Source organism: Plectropomus leopardus, chromosome 10, assembly GCF_008729295.1.
Source record: "Plectropomus leopardus isolate mb chromosome 10, YSFRI_Pleo_2.0, whole genome shotgun sequence".
NCBI lineage: Eukaryota > Metazoa > Chordata > Actinopteri > Perciformes > Serranidae > Plectropomus > Plectropomus leopardus.
Window position 1 is genome coordinate 8769954 of NC_056472.1, and position 22485 is coordinate 8792438.

General features: G+C 38.7%; 1 protein-coding gene across 2 annotated transcripts; it reads right to left on the bottom strand.

Annotated features, from left to right (window-relative positions):
- Positions 1 to 750: 750 nt before the first annotated feature.
- mrasa (muscle RAS oncogene homolog a) lies at positions 751 to 21278 on the bottom strand. Of its 2 annotated transcripts, none has more exons than XM_042494238.1 (6): positions 21156 to 21278; positions 9713 to 9956; positions 8401 to 8554; positions 6603 to 6702; positions 4339 to 4418; positions 751 to 1943 (listed from the first exon to the last, which is right to left on the bottom strand). In XM_042494238.1, exons 2-6 carry the CDS (start codon positions 9903 to 9905, stop codon positions 1844 to 1846), a joined length of 627 nt encoding a protein of 208 aa, XP_042350172.1. In that variant the 5' UTR covers positions 9906 to 9956; positions 21156 to 21278; the 3' UTR covers positions 751 to 1843. The 2 variants fall into 2 exon arrangements, with proteins under 2 accessions (XP_042350172.1, XP_042350169.1); XM_042494235.1 differs by having other exon boundaries at positions 9713 to 9960.
- Between the last annotated feature and the right edge of the window lie 1207 nt (positions 21279 to 22485).

The window sequence follows — 22485 nt, forward strand, 5'->3', positions numbered from 1 at the left end:
ATCGCCAAGGCAACAGGCACACACAGGCACACAGGGCTGCAACACTAATCTCCTATTTGCTCATTTTTGTTATTCGATTTTACATTCAAATACCTTTTTTGACTGTGCCTTTCATTTCACTTCCAGGTTTGAACAGAAAACAACATGCCAATAGGAAAGTCAGAAACTGTATTAAAAGTGCAAAAATGTATTCCTTCAAGAGACGGTTTTCATCGAGACAAAAAAAAGTTGTCCACCGAAACTTTAGTGCGTTAACAGTACAAGCCATTTCATAGGTTATTAAACTGTACATTCCTATCCACCTCACGACAGACATGAATATACTGAATGTCTTGTTGCTCCGAGTGTGTGGGTTTTCCTACATCTAACCTGTAGCTAGGTTAACATGGCTTTGAGCCCCAGGAGCGTCACACTGCCCCGGTTCAGACAAACTGATGTATTCCCAGGGTATGTATCCCCCCAAACTAAAGGAGTGTTCTCCTTTACTGATTCATTGTCCTGAATTCAGCGGCGCGGTCTGAAAAAAGCCCCTAGATTGAAATAAAGTGACATCACATTATTTTGGTTAGTGGCCAGTGCAAATCAGCTTCTCCAGCCTTGCTTCAAATCTGAAACACGAAGCGCTCATTATCCCTTTATCTATTCTATTTCATTAAGTATTTCTTACTTGTTAAACAGCATTGTATTTCTTTACATTGCCACCTATAATTAGATTTTTTTATATCACAAATATAATTGTAATTTTCAATATTTTTTGATACCAAAACATGGAAATTAACTTGTTTTGACAATCTGTTAAGACTACAAAGACAAAAAAAAAGGGCTATTGTTCATACAGTACTGATGAGGACTGCACTCATCATATTGACAATGACTGCAACCAAACAAACCAAACTTGTTTTAACACTTGATGAAAGTAAAGTGGCTCTGATATACTGTGTCTTTATGATTGGGAAAATAATCCATTTGTAAGTCTGTAAACATGGCCGCTGACACATCAGTGTTGGTAGAACCCTGTTATGTTTACATTAAAGTGTAACCACATACATCTGACCTCTCTTTCACAATCACAATATATAAACACTTATTCAAAGCCGATATGACCCTCGCACTCACCTGTCAACTGATATGACACATTTTCTCAGCATCACGTTTCTCGCTCGCTCCGACACGTCCTTCCGTCCTCTCTGAAACTGACATTTCACGCTCTGCTCGCAGAACTCCGCTCTTCAACACGTAACTCTTCTATTTTCACGACCTAAATGACCGTCATCACTCTCATATTCATCCATCATGCCCTTATGGTGTTCGCTCTACAAAGAGAGAACGCAGATACACATCTAAAGGTCACACGGGTGCTTTCGTTCCAGAAAGTTGTAGGAGTGTGAGGACACAATGACCAGCAGGTTGTTGGGAGTTCCTCCGTGAAAAAAAACAAGGCGCCATTCGGAGCCTCCCTTTTCCTCCCTTTCTCAAAAGTTCCAATATCAAGGTGATTCTAGTTTTCCCCCCTCAAAGTCATCGAGTGCCACGTTTGAAATTCAAAAATTACACTTGATTGAGAAACCATGTGTTAAATAGAGATGGGAGGGATCTATAGACCTTTGAAAGGGACCATAAATTGAGGAGAGAGGGCACAGAACTCGTTCCCATGCGTTGCGAAGGGTGAGGGGACATCGGTCCGACATTTCCTGGATCCATCCAGCCGTTCATCGACCCCCCTCCCCTTCCCTTTTGTGCTCCAGTAGTTAACCACTGCTGGGGAGTTCCCTGACATCCAAAGGTATGTGGGTGTGCGTGTGGGTGTGTGTATGTTATGAATGATTAACAGGACAAGGGGAGGTCACAATATGGTGCAGTGGAACCTGTGGGAACCCGCTGAACGTTCTGCCCTCCATTTCATCTTCTTTTTCTTCTTCTGGTTTCGCTCTGGCACCTGTTGTCTGTGGAGAAAGGAAACCATTGTGAGAAACAGTTTTATAACAGCAGCTTTTGCTGCCATAGTTCATTTTGACTCATCTATCATACATGGCCCTGTCTACGCAGATATTTTTAAAAATGCATATATTTCTCTACGTTTTAATCTCTTCTCCATGAGCAAACTGAGTTTTAGGCCACAAGAAGAGACTTTTAAAAATACCTTGGTGCAAATGTTTCAAAACTTCAGTTCCTGTGTATTCATGTGGACATGTAAAACTCCAGTTTGAGAAATAACGACGTCATCCTCTCAATTCTTTCATGCCCATTGTTGCTTTGTGCAATGAGCATGCGCCACAAATAATAACAGCAGCAGTGTTTGTTTACATTTTGTCATTAGTGCTTGGTCTAATGACTTCTTTACTGTTAAATTAGTGTTGCTGCTCTGCTTCACACATGAACGAAGCTATTTGTTGCACCCAGTGTCATTTGTCCCAGAGAGTAGGATAATTTTGAGTGGTGGATTGATGTTGGAGAGTGGAAGAAAGACTTTTGCATGTCCAGAGCATTACTTGTCTCTTTGAGTGAGCTTGTCTGTCCTAAATATCAAAGAGGAATCATCAGTAATGAGATATCTGGTTGTCATTTTTAAAAGGTAACATTAGCCGGTGCAGTTTTCTTTACTTTACTACCTTTGTTTGCACCGAGAGGAGACTGCAGAAGGCAGCAAACATTAATGCTTGGAGTGTATTGTATTCTAGTGAGCACATAGATATTTTGTAAAACAAGAGTCATGTGGACATTTTTCTAGATCAGAGCTGGAAAATATCAAATTTTTAAAATGTTTGTGCATGTGAAGAAAGGGCCTGAGAGGCATGTGCTCTACTAAGTGGTTATTTTTAAAGTGGGATAGTGAAATAATTTAACATTCTAGGATGTGCTTATTTGTGTTCAAGAAGTCAAGAAGGTTGAAGCGACTCTCGTAATTGTAGAGAGAATGAAACTACAGCTGTTTTCCTTAGACTAAAGACTAACATCTAGTCTGGCCCTGTCCAATACGCAATATAACTAATAGCACCTATTAAGCTAATTAATATGTTTTAGATATAGAATGACTTCAGGTATTGAATGGTTACTTTAAATGCTTTTCAAGATAATATTTAACCAAATGTAAGACTGATTTTGGGCATTTTTTTCTATTTAGTTTTATGTAGGAATATAGTTATTAGAGTAGGTTAGGCTAATCTACATCTCGCCAGAATTTGGACTTTCACACAGAAGAGCTTTACTCATTCTGACAAAAAAAAAGTAAAAAATGAAAAATCAAATTAATTAAAATGTTTGTGGCAATCAAGGCCTTGCAAATTCAAATATAAAACAATTTGATGACTGTTAAGGCCTCGTGTTTAGAACAATTTAATTTATTTAACTTTTTTTTTTGACCTGCAGACACCCCGATGTGATCTGTTTAAGCTGTACAAAAACCAACGTGTATAATTTACGTGTTGTGGCATCACAGGGGTTTCCATGCTGGCTCATTTCTTGGCCAGGCGCAGTGATTTCCTGGAGTCTTGTCATCAAGCCAGGCTAAGAAGCTGCTTGCTTTGCCTTATTTACCGTACAAATGTTAAAGTGTTGATTTCTTTCACCAAACTTTTTAAATATAATTCTCCTTCATTTTTCAATTTAGTAGCATGTGTCATGACTTTGAGATTTCAGACATTTCATGGGTGAGATTTCAAGGTATGCTTAATAATTCCTGCCTGAAATACTGATACATGAGTAAGAAAAACACCACAGCCATCATGTCTTTATCCACCTTCTATGTATGACTGACTTTATACAGTCTGAGCACAAGAGGGCAATGTTGATTCATGAATCAACTTTTTTTCATAATGTACCAAAACAGAGAAGTTGTCTCATGAGTCAGTTACATATCTGACATGTGGACGATGAGAACTCTCCTTAATTTAAAATCAAAATAAAAAGGTGAATACAGCTGTGTTTTGTGGTGTCTACTTGTTGCTTATTGGTCCACGCAGCAAGAGAAAGCCTTAAAACAGGACATGAGCACATTCAAAACGTGGACGCAAACCAAATTCTTCTGAAATTACACGTGTGTCGAGACAGGAAATACCTTTGGGATTTTCTCCACTCTTCCTAAAACCACTTTCCCTGCCCTCACATACCAGCATAACACTGTCTGTGTGCCACTAACCTCGAAAGAAGTGAAATATACACTAGAAAAAAGGTGAGCATGATTTAAGTTTACAACATTTTATTCAAAGACTATTTTAGTTTGTAGACCTCAGAGTCTTACAGGTCAAAGTTTATAGCTGTAACTGCGAGTAAATCTGTCAAATTATGCACAGATGTCTCAGTTGTCATTCAATGAAAAAAAAGACAATCATCTAGAATTACCTTATGACACGAACCAGCTCATGGAAGGCTTTGTCCACATTCATTGGAGGATCCTTGGCACTGGTTTCAATATAAGTTATCTGAAGAAACAAGCAGAAATATAACAAATCTTAGCAAAAGTTGTATTACTAGAAATTTACTGCATAGAGTAAAGCATGTAAATTAGTATGTAGGGTTAGGGTTGGCCCTTAGAATAAACAACCAAATGTTCCGTGGTTAAGAATCAATAACAGTCAAAATGAAGCTGCCAGGTGACTCAGAAGTGCTGTCAAGTGACCCGAAGACAGAATCTGTTATCAATTAAAACCTTGGTTGCCCACCGTCATTAATTCAGTCTCACCAGAGACAAAAACAAGGACAGATGTTCTCTCACACATGCCTACTAGTCGTGCAAACAGTGATGACTCAGCTGTGCCGGATGCTACTTTCAGACAGTGGTTGTTCTTATTCTCCAGGCCGCATTTCATCATTTAAAAAACTACAAAATTAAAACAATGGGCCCTTGAATCCAAAACAGAATTTTTTTTTTAAAAATCACATACCTGGAGTTAAAGGATGCTGTATGTTACTTTTTCTGAACCCTTTTGGCCAAAGTCATTCAACATCATGAAATAACAGTTCTCTCAGATCGGTATAATTGGTGCATTTTGTGTGGAGGTTTTGCAGATTACAGCAAGCACAGCGTTTTGTCTGCTACTGCACGTTTTACTGGTCATGTTTAGTGAGAGTATGTCCACATTAAAGAAGATTAATTTGTTAATGCATCTTTTTCTCTCAGTTTCAGCCTGTTCAGCTTTGCAGTTTTTTCCAAACGGCACTCAGAGTGTGTAAATCCTAAACCGATGTGTGTACAGGAAAGTGTGTATGGGATACATAAATCTTTTGAAAAAATGTTATTCAAGCCCTAGGTTTGGATGGTGTGTGGCAGCAAAGTTACGCTTGCTACTCATACAATGTGGGCACTGGCTGTGAAAATGACGACTGTGTCTGTGTGAAACTAGCAATAACAGTTGTGCTGCCCTTCACCTTCTTTGTGCTGCTGTAAGATGGGGCCTGTAGTGTTTATAAGCTGCAATCAAATGACCATTTCATAGTTGGAAAAATGGAAAAATGTCACAATGTAGAAAAAGAAGACTTGCCCCACTTTTGAGTGATTTTTCTATCATTGTATGTTTGTATACCAGCAATTGTTTTGAGACAATGCTTTGCAGCACTTGGAGTTGTAATGATGTGGCCTGCTGGTAATTGACTTCATGTGTGCTTAATCAAGCTGCTGATGACTGATCAGGTGCACCTGTAAGAGTGACCTATATATAGATGGTGAACCAGCATGCATGCCTCATTCTGCACCACAGAAAGTTCTGCATGGACTGAATTGTTTGCACTTTTTGCACATTTTTTCCCACTGTTTTAACAGCCCTGCAACATGTAAAATAGAGATGGTTGAAATCCAGACTTCAGTCTGAATCTTTGTTTTGTTCTTCTTTTGATACATTGTGCCATGTTTGTGACTTTCGCTTTTCGACAAACATGGAACAGTTTTTAAGGCACAGCTCATCCCATGGCCACTACATAAATCCATGCATAACATTTTAAATCAGAGCCATGGCTGTTTTAAAACACAGTCAGTGATCAAAGAGAGCAGGCGGACACTGACGTGAAGTCTAGCAGGCTGTCATTTGGCAAAGTCACAGCCGTGTGTGTGTGTGTGTGTGTGTGTGTGTAGCCTGCTTGCATTTTTCACATGCTCATTAATGTGATCAAAGAGCAGTTGTCATATCATGACGTGGTCAGCTTGGCTGTCTGTCCCACTGCTTTCCAGATGTTGAGTGAGATGCGCAATTTTGTTATTTGCTAACTCAAAAGAGGGCAAATTAGGAGCCATTTTTTGTGTTGTTTAGATGTTTCACTGTGGTCTCCACAAAACAACATCCAAAGGCTAACCGTTTTCACATGACGACCGTGCTCTAAATGTCTGCATCATCTTTTCATTTGCTATAGGGGTCACAAGAGTCTACTGTTTAGCTATGAAGACCAAATGAATGTTTTGATGTTCATTTTAGTTTAAATTTTACTATTTTGTTTTGATTAGTCATCATACAAGAACACACACATGAGCAATGGTGTTTTCTCTCACTGTTGCTTCAAAAATCCTTTTATCATCTCTGGTGCATACGGGCACACGTAAAAACTCTGCAAGAAACTCACTTTTAGATATTAAATCAGTTCAGTGCAAAAAGCCTTCACTGAGGCTGAATACTTACGTTGTGTTTTGCAGCCATCTCTTGGCCCTGGTCAGAGGTGACCTTTCTCAGATGGACCAAGTCCACTTTATTTGCCACCAACACCATGGGGAAGGCCTCCCTGAGAGGAGAAGGAGACACATACACACACCCACACACACACACACACGCACGCACGCACACACGCACACGATCTCAGCTATCTCTCTTTAAATCATTTCCAAACCACTGTCAGTGGTTTCAAAGAGTGTTTAAAAGTGGCTCATGATCCGAAGACTGTTTTAAACGCTGGATAGGTTTACATTTAGATTAGAAAGATCACATGCTTCACAAATTGTCTGCAAGGTGTCAGATTTCTGCAACACTTTTTTTTCTTCTTGTAGAAAAATGAGCTACACTAGAGCACACCACTAAATATGGACACAGAGCAAGTTGCTCAGTTCCAGCTTCTATTTTTGTTCCTTCTCAAGCTCAGTTTTATTGGCTACTGTCAGTCAGCGTCAGAGAACAGATGCGTCTCTTCTGTAACTACAGACAATCACAACGATACTGATGAGAAATTTGGAAGCGAATCTGATGTGCCTAACTGGTCTGCAGCATGAGGAAAGTGAAGCAGGGACGAGATCCTGACCCTTAACTGCTGTAATTTTGAATGTGACAACACAATTAGCGCCAACTGAACCATGACTGCTGATTCAGCAAAACTGAGTGACCACATTAAAGCGGGCAAAATGTGGCCTCATACGGGGACAAGTATATTGTCAAAATCACGAATAGATTTAATATTTGTGTGTCATGTGCACAGTTAATCAGGCCACATCAGAGGATGATATGATGCAGCTTACTGGGACTTAAAAACACTGTTTTTGGCCAAAATACTTAATTTGCACAGGTCAATCACAAAATTGGAATTCAGCATTATTGGTCAGAAGAAAACACGGTTTGATTATATTACAAATGTCTATTACATCTGACAGTTACTTTCTCTTTTGGTAACTTTGGCTTCTGGGTATTCATACACACACATATCTACAAGTAATGGTTGATTGTATTGGACATTTTTGGATGCATCCTGTTTTGTGTTCACAACCAAATAATCTGATAAAGATAACTGGAAAAAAAAACTTTGGGTTTTATTTAGCTACACATTTAGACAAAGGTCATTCTGAAATTGTCAATAGCAATGTAGTACTTAAACATGGACCTGGTCTGTTTAGTACATAAAGATGTAAAATACCAGACTGTTGCATTTCTCACATATAAAAAAACAAAATAGCTGTGGGTTTATTGTGCATGCCATCCCACGCACAACCTTCTGTAATTTGATTTTCAGCAACAGTGTAAATTGATGGTTTACATTAAATCATAACATCATTTAAAGAGGAACTACGCACATGTTATTCCTTTAGTCTAAGACAGTCAAGAAATACTAGTAAACATTAACAATCCTCTCACAAATCCAACAACTAGAGAGGCTAAAACTCAAATTTGTGATGTCATCAAGTAGAGGAGCTACTCTACAGACAATGAATAAGGAAGCATCCCGGGAATGTTCAGAGTATTTGGGAACGTTTTCTGTTTTAGAGGTGAGAACACCACGACAGAAAAAAAGCTTATTTGGGAATTAAAAAAAAGAAAACAAACATCATTAGTTTAAGATGTACTTCTCTGGTGAAGAGTCAATAAACATGAGTTTTGCATATATGATAGGAATGACTTTATCATTCCCAAAATATAATCTCATATTTCCTTTGTCGTTTTTGTGCATAAAAAAAGGTGTGTCTGCTGTGGACTGCTCAGCTGAGCTTTTGTAACCTACCTGTCTTTGACCCGTAGTATGAGTTGATGGAAACGGTCAACGTGTTCAAAGCTGGCCTTGTCCGTCACAGAGAAGACAATGAGGAAGCCGTCTCCCGTCCTCATGTACTGCTCCCTCATTGCACTGAACTCCTCCTGGCCGGCTGTGTCCAGCACTGAAAAAGATGGAGGGACACAAATGTATGACTTTACACTGATGGGTCTCTCTTTCACCGACTTCTCTATTCAAAACACACCCAGATGATTTCTGATTGCACCACCTCAATTAACTGGGTACTTATCGAGCACGCTAAGACCTTTTGGAAGCTCAGGGTGAACTCCTTCTAACAAAAAGCATTGTTGCGTTCATTTATAAACGGATATAAACTGACCCAGTTTGCTGTAATCATTGCACAACAAGATACAGAAAATAGGAACAGGTCACAATAACAAAATTGCATGTACATTGTTGGAATAAGAGTTTGTTTCCTGCATGACGCGTGATCTCCTAAACCCATGCACTTGTAGATTTTGTTGATCCTGTGACCCAATCACATTTCCTTCACCTTCAGGTCTTGGCTACCCTTACGGAACAATTGTGCAAGAATGATTTTCAGACCTTGCAAAGGTCATTAGTTGTCAGGACTTCAAAGGTTTACACAAAGATGCATTCCCAATTTTGAACATTGATATTGCCATTAAACCCATTGTAACACATTTTAGGAGCAATCGTTGATGGAGCTATGGATAAACGAATCGGTTTACTTGCTCCATATCCATTTTTTTTCCTCCTCTTTATGTGGATGCACGTATTGCCATAATTTATCATTTGTATGTTTGTCTGCCAAACTGTGAAAAAATCTTGTTTTCCCATATTTCCTGAAAAAGTAGCTTTGTGTAATTCACATTTGAATAAACATTTTGTTCAAAAAGAAAGATGCAATGCCATGAACTGTAACCCTTTAGTGTTAAGGAAGTGGTTTTCTAAGTATTATTTCCAGAGCTTTGTATGTTTCCGACATAAATTGAATACCTTATTGAGGGAGGGATAAAATCACGGAATGATGCATAATTTCTTTCACATGCAGCAACCACAGCAGAGACTTTTTTAAATGTCAATAATTCTTTGAGGGAATTGCCAGTCCATAGTTTGCTCAGGAATCAGCTACCCCTGTTATGTAGTTCAAAGCTAAAAAAGAGCAAATCCTCTCTCATTGAACAAACAGAATGAAACCAAAAGAAAATAAAAAAAAGACCAGAGATGAGCATAGAGAGACAGGCCGATTCTCAACTGCTGTCTGGCAAATGTCACGTGCACACACATCTTTACTCACCATCCAGTATTGCCCACTGTCCATCGATCTCTGTGTGCTTGAGATATGAGTCCTCTATCGTAGGATCGTAGTCTGGCACAAAGATCTTCTGGAAGAATTGAATGGTGAGGGCACTCTTCCCAACACCACCATCCCCCACCACCACCAGCTTGTACGTTGGCAGGTTGTCACTTGGCAGGGCGCTGGTCGCCATGGCTACCTCGACAGTGGTGGGAAAGGTGAGAAGTAAGCTGAGGAGACACACCTGGCTGAAACGGACCAGAAGAGAGAGATAGAAGGAAAAAAGGATTGACAATAGAGAGGGGTGGGAGAGAGAACAAGGGGGAGAGGTGTTTAGGGTTTTGGTTGTGTGTTTTTTTTTTGTTGTAGCTGCTTTCTAATCACCATGGAGACCACAGACCACAGGGGGGAGTTGTGGATCAAAGCAGAAAAAATAGTACAAAAATATAGAAACTTGAGCGTTTATGCAAAATGTGCAGAATGAAACCAGAGAACTCTGTAGAGTTTTGTGACACAGAAGGAGCAAAGTGAAGCCCAGTTCTATCGGGGTACCTGACTTTATCATTTAAGTCTTAAGTTTTCTTAAAAGGGCGGGGAAAAAAAACCCTGCATGGTTCTCCACAACTGAATCAGGCTTTCACAATAGGAACGCCTCTCTCTGAAATAACTTGGCCTGGATAAAAATAAAAAATAAAAATGCCTATTTCAGCTTTAAATTACTTGGGGTTTTGTTGTTTTTGTTTTTTATTATTATTATTATTATTATTATTATTATTAGTTGGCATTTTTTCCTTTATTGAATAGGACAGTGTGACAGTGTGAAAGGAGGAGAGAGAGAGGGGACAACATGCAGCAAAGAGCCATGAGCCGGAGTCGAACCCACGGTGCAGCAAGGAAATTGCCTTCATACATGGGATGCTTGCTCTATCCACTGAGCCACCGAGCGCCCATAAATTACTTGTTTAACTTATTTGATCATAAATGTTCGCCTGTTGTCATGGACGCCAGCAAACACAATATCAGAAGTATAAGGACAGTAACCTGTTATGAATAATTTTATCAAAAAAAGAAGAATTAAGCTGTTTTACTTACATCAACAACCTGACTGCTTACAATCTGAGAAATGAGACAGAGTCGATATTTCTGGTCATTTCTGGTAATATTGGGGTTTTTTTTTGTTTAAAGAGGAATCTATCGCATCAGCCTCGAAAGCTAAGCCTTACCCCAGCCACAGTGAGCCGAGCTGTGGACATATGTATTTCTGCTGTGGCCTCAAAGCACTGATCACCACACTGACCTATGATACTGTCATCCTACTTGCACGTGGGTGATGCCAATGGTTTATCACTATTCCTCTGATGTACAGGTGGCAGTAACTCGTCAAGACATGCTGCAATGCATCACAAAAGAAAGACAGGGAAGAAGAGGAGTGCTAAGTTCACATGTGTGTGTGAACCATGCTGGATTTTAAATCAAATGCTTTGTGAGGAAGAAAATAAATTCAACATGTTTGCAAGAGCTCAAAGATATACACAGTGTGTTTTGGTGCGTAACACCGAATGTTAACATAACTTTACAAGAAAACTCCACAGGGCACCTTTAAGAAACTGCTGACGTAAAGCAAACATTTCCTGCTGCCGCTGCTTCATATTAAGAGCTGGAAAACCACAAATGGCTTTTATTGTGAAGCAGCTACAGGAAATGCAGCCACATTTGTCATTAAAATTAGCGCCTTATTGCTAATGTGGAAAGCATTATCTGACATGTTTAGAATATAAGGAAGAGTGATAAACAAAGCAGTAGCGATAATAAAACAGGCAACTTGGTCTACATAAAACCACTGGGTCCGATCAAATCCATTCACAGCGTGGAATCACAACTCTGCAGACAAGCGGGTAAAGCAAGCCTTGGTGAGCCTGGCTTAGCCTTACAGGCTAAACTGGGCTCATGACGTCTACTCTCTGTAGGCCAGTATAACCACAGAAGCAGCAGAGAAATATGGTAGTTTGTAATTATGGCTTTTTTAAAACAAAAATAAACATCCATCTTGCTAGAATATGAGCGGTTTAACAGAATAGTAGAGTATTTCACCACACAAGTACAGTGGAGGCTCAATATAAGAAAATCTATTTAAATGATTCACATGCGTTCTGCTCTTACACCTCAGAGGAACAGCTTGTACACTACTCAACAAACGTGTTTGTTTTTTTTTTTATGACTTCTCTTTGTGAGAGTCTTACATTAGTACAGTAATACTATACGGTCCAATCACTATGGACAATGATATAGGAGCTTTAATATGTGTTTGTGTGTGTGTGTGTGTGTGTGTGTGTGTGTGTGTATGTGCAATCTATTGCTCTTATGGGAAAAAGCTGACAGCATAGCTCACCACAAAGAGGGAGAGCTACAGAAAGAAGGAGACATGGGAGGGAGGCAAGAGAACAGAGTGAAGAGGATGGTGATGAGTTGTAAATAGTAGAGTGAGGGAGAGAAAGCGAGAGTACACGAGGACAAAGTTGATAGAAACGTTATAATTCACTGCTGAGTCTGTACAATAGCTCAATTTTTTTTTTTATTTATTTTCTTAACAAATACTTCTTTTTATACTTCACATTAGCAGTTTTGTTTCCAGAGCTAAAATTCAAATATTTGGCTTGTTTTTTTATCAAGAGAGGGCAAATGATCAGAATCATTAAACACCAAGCAATTTGTGATTTTATCATCATCAAATTGTCAGTCAGATCAAGCTAATTTAAAGGTATAGGAGTTTTTGACCGTGAGTACCACCATTTGGCATAAGAGGACATGTATACACTTGAGCAAGAGCGCAGGCAGCGAAATACACCTTTCTGCTGGAGGTTTCACATCATTCTGCCGATCCACAGTTGGTAACACCAAGAGAAATGTTGCAAAGTAGCAACAAAGCTAAAGAGGAAGAACAAGCAGGCAAACATTGATGTAAACTAGTCATGATATCAAAAGGATTTATTTGTGTTTTTTTTTAAGAAGGAAATGCATACAACATTCTTGTAAGGCCTCAAGGAAGCACAGTGCGTTCTGCTGCTTTAAAAGACAGGCACATTTAAATATCCAAATACAAAGACAATCTATCTAAAAATCTAAATCTAAATCTAAAATCTATTTTTTTGTTGAAAAGAGGGGGTTGTGTTTGCCTTCACTACAAAAAACCCTGCATAAACCGAGTCAAAATCCTGCAACTGCACTCAGGATTCTCTGCCTTTGTTTTGTTGCACTGAGAATGCTTTTGTGCACCCACCATGAAGTTACTCTTACTGTCTTATTCATGCTATGTTAAGTGGGTAGTTTCCTGATATATCACTAGAATCATCAAGGTCATAATTATTATCATATGGTGTTCAGCTAACTGCACTCAAAAACAACCTTTTCAGTCATCACACAGTTAGTATCTACAGAATAGCTGCTTCAGAGACGCATGAAAGCAAACTTTTTGACCCAGCGCTGTACAGCTTTTTCCATTCACATGAAAAAAAGTGCTATTATTTTTCATCTAAAGTAGGTTTTAAAAAATAATGAACACTAAAATAAGAGCGCTGTTGTAAGACACAGAGCATGGTTTTTAATATGAATTAATTAACAGTTAATTCTCGCTTTCACTGGGCCTGGCATTTTGCTGTTCTGTCTGTGCCCAGAGTACGCTCTGCCCTGCGAGAGGTGCAGTGCTCTGAATGAACAAACACATTTTTTACTCCAACAGCTCTGAGAAGGTATGTTCAAGCTCCTCCAAAAATAGAAAATCAATATGTGGCTGCAAATGCTGACATCATGTTGGGCTGTCACAAATAAATAACTGACGGAAACACTGCTTTTGCCTTGGTATGGCCCTTTATTATTTAGCAGACAATGCAAAGGCAGAGTATCTTTACTTTGGAATAAGAGTCAAAAGTAAAGTTTGAGCCCAAGATTTTTATGTAGATAACTAAATTTTAGAAAAAAGAAGAATTTCCAATATGATGCTTACAATTAATTTAGCTAGTCAACAAAACAACTCAGGTCTGCACTCTGAGTTAAGGTCTTTTGACATTGAAGGGCAGTATAAATATATGGTTTGCTTTAAAAAAAAAAAAAAAAAAAAAAAAACATTTTGAGAGTATTAATATCAAGTATCTGGGGTTAAAACATGAGACCGTTTGTATCAAGCCACAATACAAAATACAAAATTTAAAATCAAACACATCTGAAAGGGAAACTAATGTCCTTCATCTTACTCTGAAACCTTGAGATTTGTAGTACTCACAAAGCTGTAGCAACAGCTAAAAGCAGACAAAAAAGTACATTCGGTTACTACTAGCACAACACCACCACCCACAACCCACCCACCCACGCACCCATTCCTCCTTCATCCACCAGGAAACAGCTGTCAGCTGGCTTCAGTCCATCCTTTCCTGCCCAGCACAATGGAGGGAAGGAAGATGTTTCCTTCCTTTCCAAAGCCAGCCAATCTGTCGGTCTGCAGCAGTCAACCAGCCAGGTTGGGCAAAGAATTTCCAAGTCAAATTCCTGATGTTAAAATGTCCCTTCAGTTAGTTAGTTGGCTGGCTGTCATTGCGCCACAAATGCCACTTTCACAAAACACCGCCTTGCACGGATTTGCAGCGCTGTGCAGAAAAACAAAAACACAACAGCTTGAGAAGCACCATGATCGTACCTGCCACCAGCTGTGGTTTTTACACCATGCCCTGTGTGGCCGAACTGGTGCCAAGTCAAGTCACAACCTTGTTTGGCATGTCAGCATTTCCCTCTGTGAGTCTACTTTGTGGAGTGCACAATCCTCTGAAACGTTTGAACCAAATTCCATTGGGAGTGGAAACATGGTAGAGGAAATTTTATTATGAGCTCAACCAAAGTTAGTCATCTGACCAATGTGGCTGGATATATAACTTTGCAAACCCTGATGTTTCAGAGGGCCAAACAAGGCTGCATGAGGACATATTTAAAGCTGTTCACACTAATATCAATGAATCTGAATCATTCCCTCTATGATCAAGTACCTCTATCAAAGTGGCAACTTTAATAAGGAGTAATTGCATGTGTCAATTACTTATCATGTCATTTTCTTATGTAACAGAAGTGTCGTCATTAACATATTTATGTTTATTTATGTCACTCTGCTTCGAGCATAAAGCAGTGCTTTGATTAAGGGCGTGAGTGTGGAAGCACGGAAATTACACTACTTAAAAATGTGTCCCATTTATTTCATTAGTGTACTCATCTGACAAGATGTGAACGAAACAAGAAACACGATTTGTGTATTTGTGTGTACTGAAAAAAAAAACAGAATAAGTAACCCTGTCTCTGAGAATTTACATCTATGCACTACTAATGTGCGACAGCAAATAGAGTTTTAAAAGAAACATATTTGCTGCTGCATAACAGCACTTGGTTATCTTTGTTTAATTGAGAAATAGACTGCAGAGACTACAGTGTGTTAATTAGCATTTAACTGACACCCTGTTTTTTCCTTACCTATATCAAAGTGCTTTCTAAAACTGACCACAGACAAGAGTCAGGTTGTAAACCCTGCGCTCTGGAGTCATTGTCCTGTATTTTATTTTCGTGATCTTGCTGATTGCATTTTGCACCGCAACATAAATTGGAAAACAATTTCACTCATAAACAAATCATGTTGGCTCTAAAGCAACTCAGCTTTTGTCCTAATGTTTTAGCCTTACCATGTAATGCTGGACAGGACCAACTTCAGAGCATAATTTGACATTATCTACATTAGGACATATTGCAAAATCCTATGCTCATTAATCAGCGGAACCTTTATTTTGTTTCTGCAAAAATTATTTGAGATCACACCAATACAGCACAGCAGATATATTAAGTTATTGGATGCCTTGTTGCACACACTGGATGTGCATCAGTGTGACATATTGGCATGATCACAGAGCAAGTAAATCAATATTAAAAACTTTTTTTTGTATTGTTCTTTCGCTTCACTTTCAGCTGTGGCTGAAACGGAAGTTTCTACTCATCTGATCTGATAGCTTAGAGGACCACTGACATATTCTGTTAATCTGAAATGCCACCCCTGTTCAGTCGTTACTCTACAGGTTGGTGGTTTTACATATACAACAACAGATTTGGATTTTACATTTTGTCTTCACCATGACTCAAGAAAGGATCTCTGGGCTCTTGGAGAAGTGGTTAATTTCTGCCTTGGGAAAGGATAAAGAGACTTCCCTCTTCACACGGGAACACAGCAGCAACACATCTCACAGAGCACGAATAAGGAGGAACACAGTGGAGCACGCCCCGGCCTGTACTGTAGCGTTGATATCAACACCCATCGATCATTTAGAGGAGGCGTTCAGACAAAGGTTCACCAGGTTCAAAATGTATGAAAGCTTTAAGCTGCGTTCAAGTGACAAACTATGGTCAAACTCCACCCTTATTTCTTTTTATTTCTTGGCTTGAGAACTGATCTATTATTCTATTTTACCTTGACTTATGAAAACTCCTTTCAGAAAGTGATAGCATTTTATAAATTGTGCCATGTTTGACCAGAATATATATTTTTCCTAAATACTGAAACCCTGACTTTATGGAGGAAATGGGTTTTCTTCCTAAGAGAAGCAGGTTGCTGGTTCTTGTCACCAAGACAGCTGAAATGGAAGCAATGATTTGCTTAAGGACTATCTTTGTCTGTGAGCTGCCTGCAGCGACGACAAAAAGCGGCCCTAATATTTCTTAACCAGTGTCAATATTGGCAATATTATCCAGTTATTAATCTGGTTTAAAAGATGCACGTTAGTATGTAATTACTTATACTGCCACAATTCTTTCATCATGCTTGCCAGCATAACATTATTCATAGAGATCTCTGATACAAAATTGCTGTATTGTTAGCTATTAGCTGAAGTCTGCTGAGGGCCAGATGTATCCCATGATGCACTGAGTTTGTTAACAAATCTGAGGTTGTGTTGCAGTCATTTCTGTCCATCTATTTCAGAAAATGAGGTAAGCAAAGTCAGCTGCCTCCTCATCACTTTTTTCTCCAGCAAAAACAAACATACTAAAATCTTTCAGACCCTGTGCAAAATTTGGCTTAAAGAACAAAGTGCAAATAGCAAACAGAGGGCTGTATAGCTGATCACATGACTGTGGGCCATCACTAATGACTTACTTGCCAAAGTCTCCAGTCTCACAGTATTGTTTGAGAACCCTTTCAGCCATAAATCACATTGATGTCTTTTTTCATAACACTACGCCAATTCAAGAAATTTTCCGTGGATAAGGCTGCCATTCACACACCACCAAAATATCTCACTAATTTACTGTGACTTCATGGGTGCCTGTCCTTCTCTGACCTTCCCATTTATTCATTCTAATAATTTACATTTTTGTCTTGACTATTTGGGATTTTTTCAAACTCGAGACAGGATGTCATGAGTGAACTACTACCAGACAAAAATGACACTGAATGAATAAATAAGTGGCCTGCATGTTACTTTATATTTATCATTCTGTATTGGAGCACACACTGATTATAGTGCAAATATTACATAACCTACCAGTAGTCCATGGTATTAGTCATACACACCAGACACCACTAACAGCAGACAATCATGGCTGGGAAATAAGAAAACTTTAACATCGTCATACAAATTAGAGTGGTAGTGCAAATCTTCACAGCAAAAAAACATCATTATGGTCCCAATACTATGGCCAAGCAATAAGTTAATACTATTGCTCAGGGCTGGTTCAAAAGATATGTTATGGTTATGATATGACACATACCATAGACACATTGTTGGCAATTTTCAGGCAGCTAGGTTGCAAGTCGGTGAAATACAACATTTTAAAGAGGAGATTTTAATAACATTCTTTATATAGTGAACATAGCAGAGAGCCGAGCAGAGTGTAGAGCTGCTGTCTGCAGCACTCTCTCCAGTAATAGAGAAGCTATATGCATTTACACATGAGGAACAGAGTAACTTCATTCATTATTTTCAGAAGCTGAAGTTCTGTTTCCTCTGTCAGGTTTTTAACTACAGTTTTTAGTTTTGCTGCTTAAATGTCCCACAATATTTGCTGCAGTGACATTACTGCTCTTAGTGCATCACTCTCAGCAGAAAAATGCCTGTTTCTCCAGTTTTGCAGAATCTGTGAATTTAAATAGCAGTGCTCCCGGTGCAGGCGCAATTGACTTTTAAAGGGAATAGGAGACACTCTGATTGGTTGATTTCATATCATTCTAAAAACACACCTATGATTAATTAAGGGACTAAATACAGCCCCTTTGCCCCTTGCGCCCAGATTATGCACCGTTGAACTAGCAAAAGCAGAGTTGGACACACCCTAAATGCACTCTGGACCACGCTCTTAAGATCATTAACATACAGCCATTTAAGTTAATGAAATAAGACATTCATGTTCCACTTAAGGTTCAAAAGCAGGTGGTCGGTGTGGCTGGTTGACATATAAAGTGCAAGACTGTTGTTAAGCAAGACAAATGTTAATTAAAAACGTAAAATATAAAATCATGCGGTAGTCAAAACATGTGGATTATGTATTGCAAGATTGCCTATTTTGGTGCAAAACAAATGAAATATGTTGTCTGAACATTTTGCTAATACATTCACTTTTTAATGGCCTGCAAAAATGTCCTTATTACGTTAATGTTAAATGTAATTGGCTAGGTGTTATGTTTGTCTCAAAAGGGCATTTGCTCTTTCAAATTAATTGTATATAAACCTAATTTCTGGGAGAGAGGGCTGAGCTATAATACGTTGTTAATTGCTTAAAGTTATATTGTGCAGGCTTTTCCTTTAAAAAAATATTATCAACAATATCATATCGACTCATACCAAAGTAATCCCTCTCAAACAAAACTCATGACTCACTAGCAGTGTGTGCCGTTGTCTGTGTCTGCATTTTGTATGTGCCATATATTGATCTTTGTACACTGATATTGGAAAATACCATAAAACATCAGAATTATTTTAACCCTTATTTCAGTGAAAGCCTTTAATACAAGCAACAGAAACTCTGGGCTGTAACCTCAATGTCTGAATGAGTGCAAAAGCAAAAGACAATAGGGACGCTTATTTCCCAGTCATATAGTAAATCCCTCACTCGCAAGCATTGATTGCTACACTATGGGCCAATATTTTGCTACACTTATAAATACAAAAGGGGTCTTATTTATGTAAGACACCTTATACCTGCAAGTGACAAGAAGTGTAACGATCCATTGATCTGGATCAATATATTGAATCAATGATCAACAATCCCATTTGATCGATGCAAAGTGAAAACATCGATCCATAACATTATCTTTAGGATACACCTTTATTTTGAAAATCTATGTCAAGAGAAAGATGATGAGGACAACGTCAGCAGTGTAAAAATATTTTCAATTCTGGGCAAAAATACGGGTCAACAGACAGAGCACGTCATATGTAAACAATGTTGTTTTGAGATAAACTCCAACAACTTCTTGCAGCAACACAGCAACATTAACTGCTCTGTTTCATTAATGTTAGACCAAAAAAACTGCATGCAGTCTGAAATCCAACTGTGCTGTTCTGTGCAGTAACTAACGGGGCAGATAGCACTGAACATTACAGTTCGAGTTAACATGAAAACATTTCTTTCATGAGAGGCTTTCTGACAGAAAGCCCTGATGGCTAATTTCTCCCATGTGCTGTTTTATGTGTGATATTAGAGTCTATTTAAAGTAAACTTTACTGCATTTAGTCATTACAATTATTTATCTGTTATTTTTATCTTTTATGGCCAAAAGCAAAACAGAAAGGAGTGGCAGTTTCTTCTGAAACAGACTGTGTTAAATGGGCATATGACATTGTCTCAATCACAGGGCCCTGGATCTAACTGAGTCTAAACCGTATTGGGGCAGACTTTGTGATATCAGCAGATATAGAATTATTTCCCAAAGAATCAATACAATGTCATATCGTGATGATACTGGTGATTTATATCCCTACAACTAACAATGACTGTGGGGCTTGTGATATGGAGAAAATCAAATATCACAATATTTTTGACCAAATACCTCAATGTCAATATTACAACCACACTTTAGGATTGACTATTAGTGCTTTCACAAACTGTAATAAGATTTTGGATGAAATAATCATCAGTAATATGGACATAGTGTAAAAGCCAAGAATAAAACTCCAAGAACAGTATGGTCAATTCTGAAAATTACATTACTTTACTGTAATGCAGCCTTTATGACCAGGAGAAGACAATGATATACAAAATCAAAGACAATGTGTAGTCTGATAGCTTACTATTGACACAATATCGATATATTGCCATTCCCTACTCACAGAAATCATTATTTCATATCAACAACATCAACAATACCAGGCCTCATGCGCATGAAAGAAACCACACACAGACTTGCCTGGGTGGAAAACCCAGCAACTACAAATCATCCAGAATGTAATTTCCCCTGGTCAAAGGTCACAATTATGCTTTAGCAAAATTGGGAAACAGCATGCAAAAGCCAACTAACAATTTCTCTCACACAAGGTATTCATCATCATCATCATCATCATCATCATCATTCTCAGCAACAGAAGCAGCAACAGCGGGGTTTGACATTTCCATGAAGTTATGATGGAAGGATAAAGGGGGCTCTGTCCCCAGACAGCCAAATTATCTGGTGATTTCACTTTGCTATTAATAGTGGTGCGTGTGTGTGTGTGTGTGTGTGTGTGTCTGTTTTCTGCAGACTGAGGTGCTCCTGAATGATCTCATCCTATGATTTGATACATGAAGAATCTCTCTGTTCTCTCTGTCCAGCGGTTAAATCTGCACACCATTTCTGCCTCAGAGCTGGACACCACTGTGTGTTTGTGTGTGTGTGTGTGTGTGTGTGTGTGTGTGTGTGTGTGCTACAGTACAGCTGTTGAAAAAAACACCGTGCTAAAACACTGAACACACAGTACATTTCGTGATCATTTTTGACATATGATAAAGGACAAGCACTGTGTTTTTGTTTCGTCCCCTCGGGAGCATTTTTAACACACACAGGCAAGGCCTGTTTCTGTCTCTGTGTGTGTGTGTGTGTGTGTGTGTGTAAAAGAGAGAGAGAGAGAGCGGCCGTATGGAAAACCGACAGTAGCCGCCCCTGAATAACGGATTTCGGTTGCTTCATCTTTCTCTTGAAGTTTGCAGCAAAAAGGAATTTCCGCAAACTGAACACAGTCGTTCACAGGCTTCATTAACACGAGCTAACTTCCCTGGACTGTTTACGGTGCTGTCATTAGTCGAAATCACCAGGTGACAGTTAGCTAGGCTACAGTAAATCGCTGATACACAACGAGTAGTTGATTTTACATTAACTTAGGTGTTGCCTGCACTGTCCGTAAATACATTCGCCCGCATTCACGACCTCTTCTCAGTCAGCAGGAAAGCTACTTACCGATGTGAGTTTCGCTGTCGTGAACACCAAAAAAACACGTCCTCACACCGACATATTCCTCCTCATCTCTCTCTTTCTCGGCTTCAAACCACCGCCGCCCTTTCGCCACAGACGGGAGTGTGCTCCCCACATCTGCGAAACAATACGTTGAATAGCTAATCTTTGTATTGCAACAGCTGATGCTAAAAATAGACAAGCCCCAAAGGGGTGAGCGCCGTTTTTGCGAAGACATTAAACAGTTAAATGCTGTTTTTCAGTGTAATTCGATGTTTATTACGAAGAGTAATAGGAAAATAACGCGTTCGTTTTCTTTCATGGTGTAGTTTTTGTGTTAAAATGTTGAAATTTCACGAAGTAGTGACAGGGTTCCCCTTTTTGGTGAAATGGACTGTTCCTTTATAGCCTATATCGGACTTCTTTAAAGGGATAGTCCTGTCAAATTAGCTGTACCTAATTTAAGAAGAGTTAAATGAATTAATTAAAGAAATAAGAGTGTTTGGATTTTTATTTAACTGAATCACGACAACTAATCGGTCTAATTGATTGACAAAAACATGTCTAAATAAGTTATAGCCTAATTCAAGTTATGATTTTCCATGCTTTTCAGATGTTTTTGTGTAACATTATGAACAAACGCGATTAAACCTCTTCTTAAATAATTGTGTTCAATTAGTAAGGCTTGTGACACAGAGACCAACAAACCTTTTATTTCTTTTTAATGGCAAACTGGCAAACTCAGCAACAGGTAGAGGTAATAAAACGTGAATAAGTGAGGTTTCAGCTGATCGACTTTTCATTCGCTTCGTTTCATTCGTTTATTGTTCTAGCCAGTGCCGGAACTTGTGTATTTGGGGCCCTATGCAATGTTCCCCTGACCACCCCACCACCCTTCAAAAAAAAAAAAAAGCAAATTTCTATACTTTTTATTGTAGGTTATTTATCACAAATAAGAGATAATGAGAGATCAGCGCAAATTTAAAAAAAAATCACTAACAATCAACAAATGACAAACAATAAAATTAGCAAATGTCATCTTCTTTTCTTTCTTTGATCTTTGGCTCATTGTCCAATTATGTTTAATTGTTTTTGAATGTCAAAAAAAAGTGCAGCGATTTGTTCACACTATGCAGCCATCCCTGTCACCTGTGGGCTTATTATATTAGACTTATTAGGTAAAGTAACCCTAAAGGATGCAGTGAAAAAAAATATGTTGTAAAAGAACAGTAGGTCTTGTTCTCAGCAGACATTTTTGAATATTCATAAAAGCACAGATATTTTATTTTCATATGTGAAGTGTAAGATATTGCATGTTGCTAATGAATGCACTGTG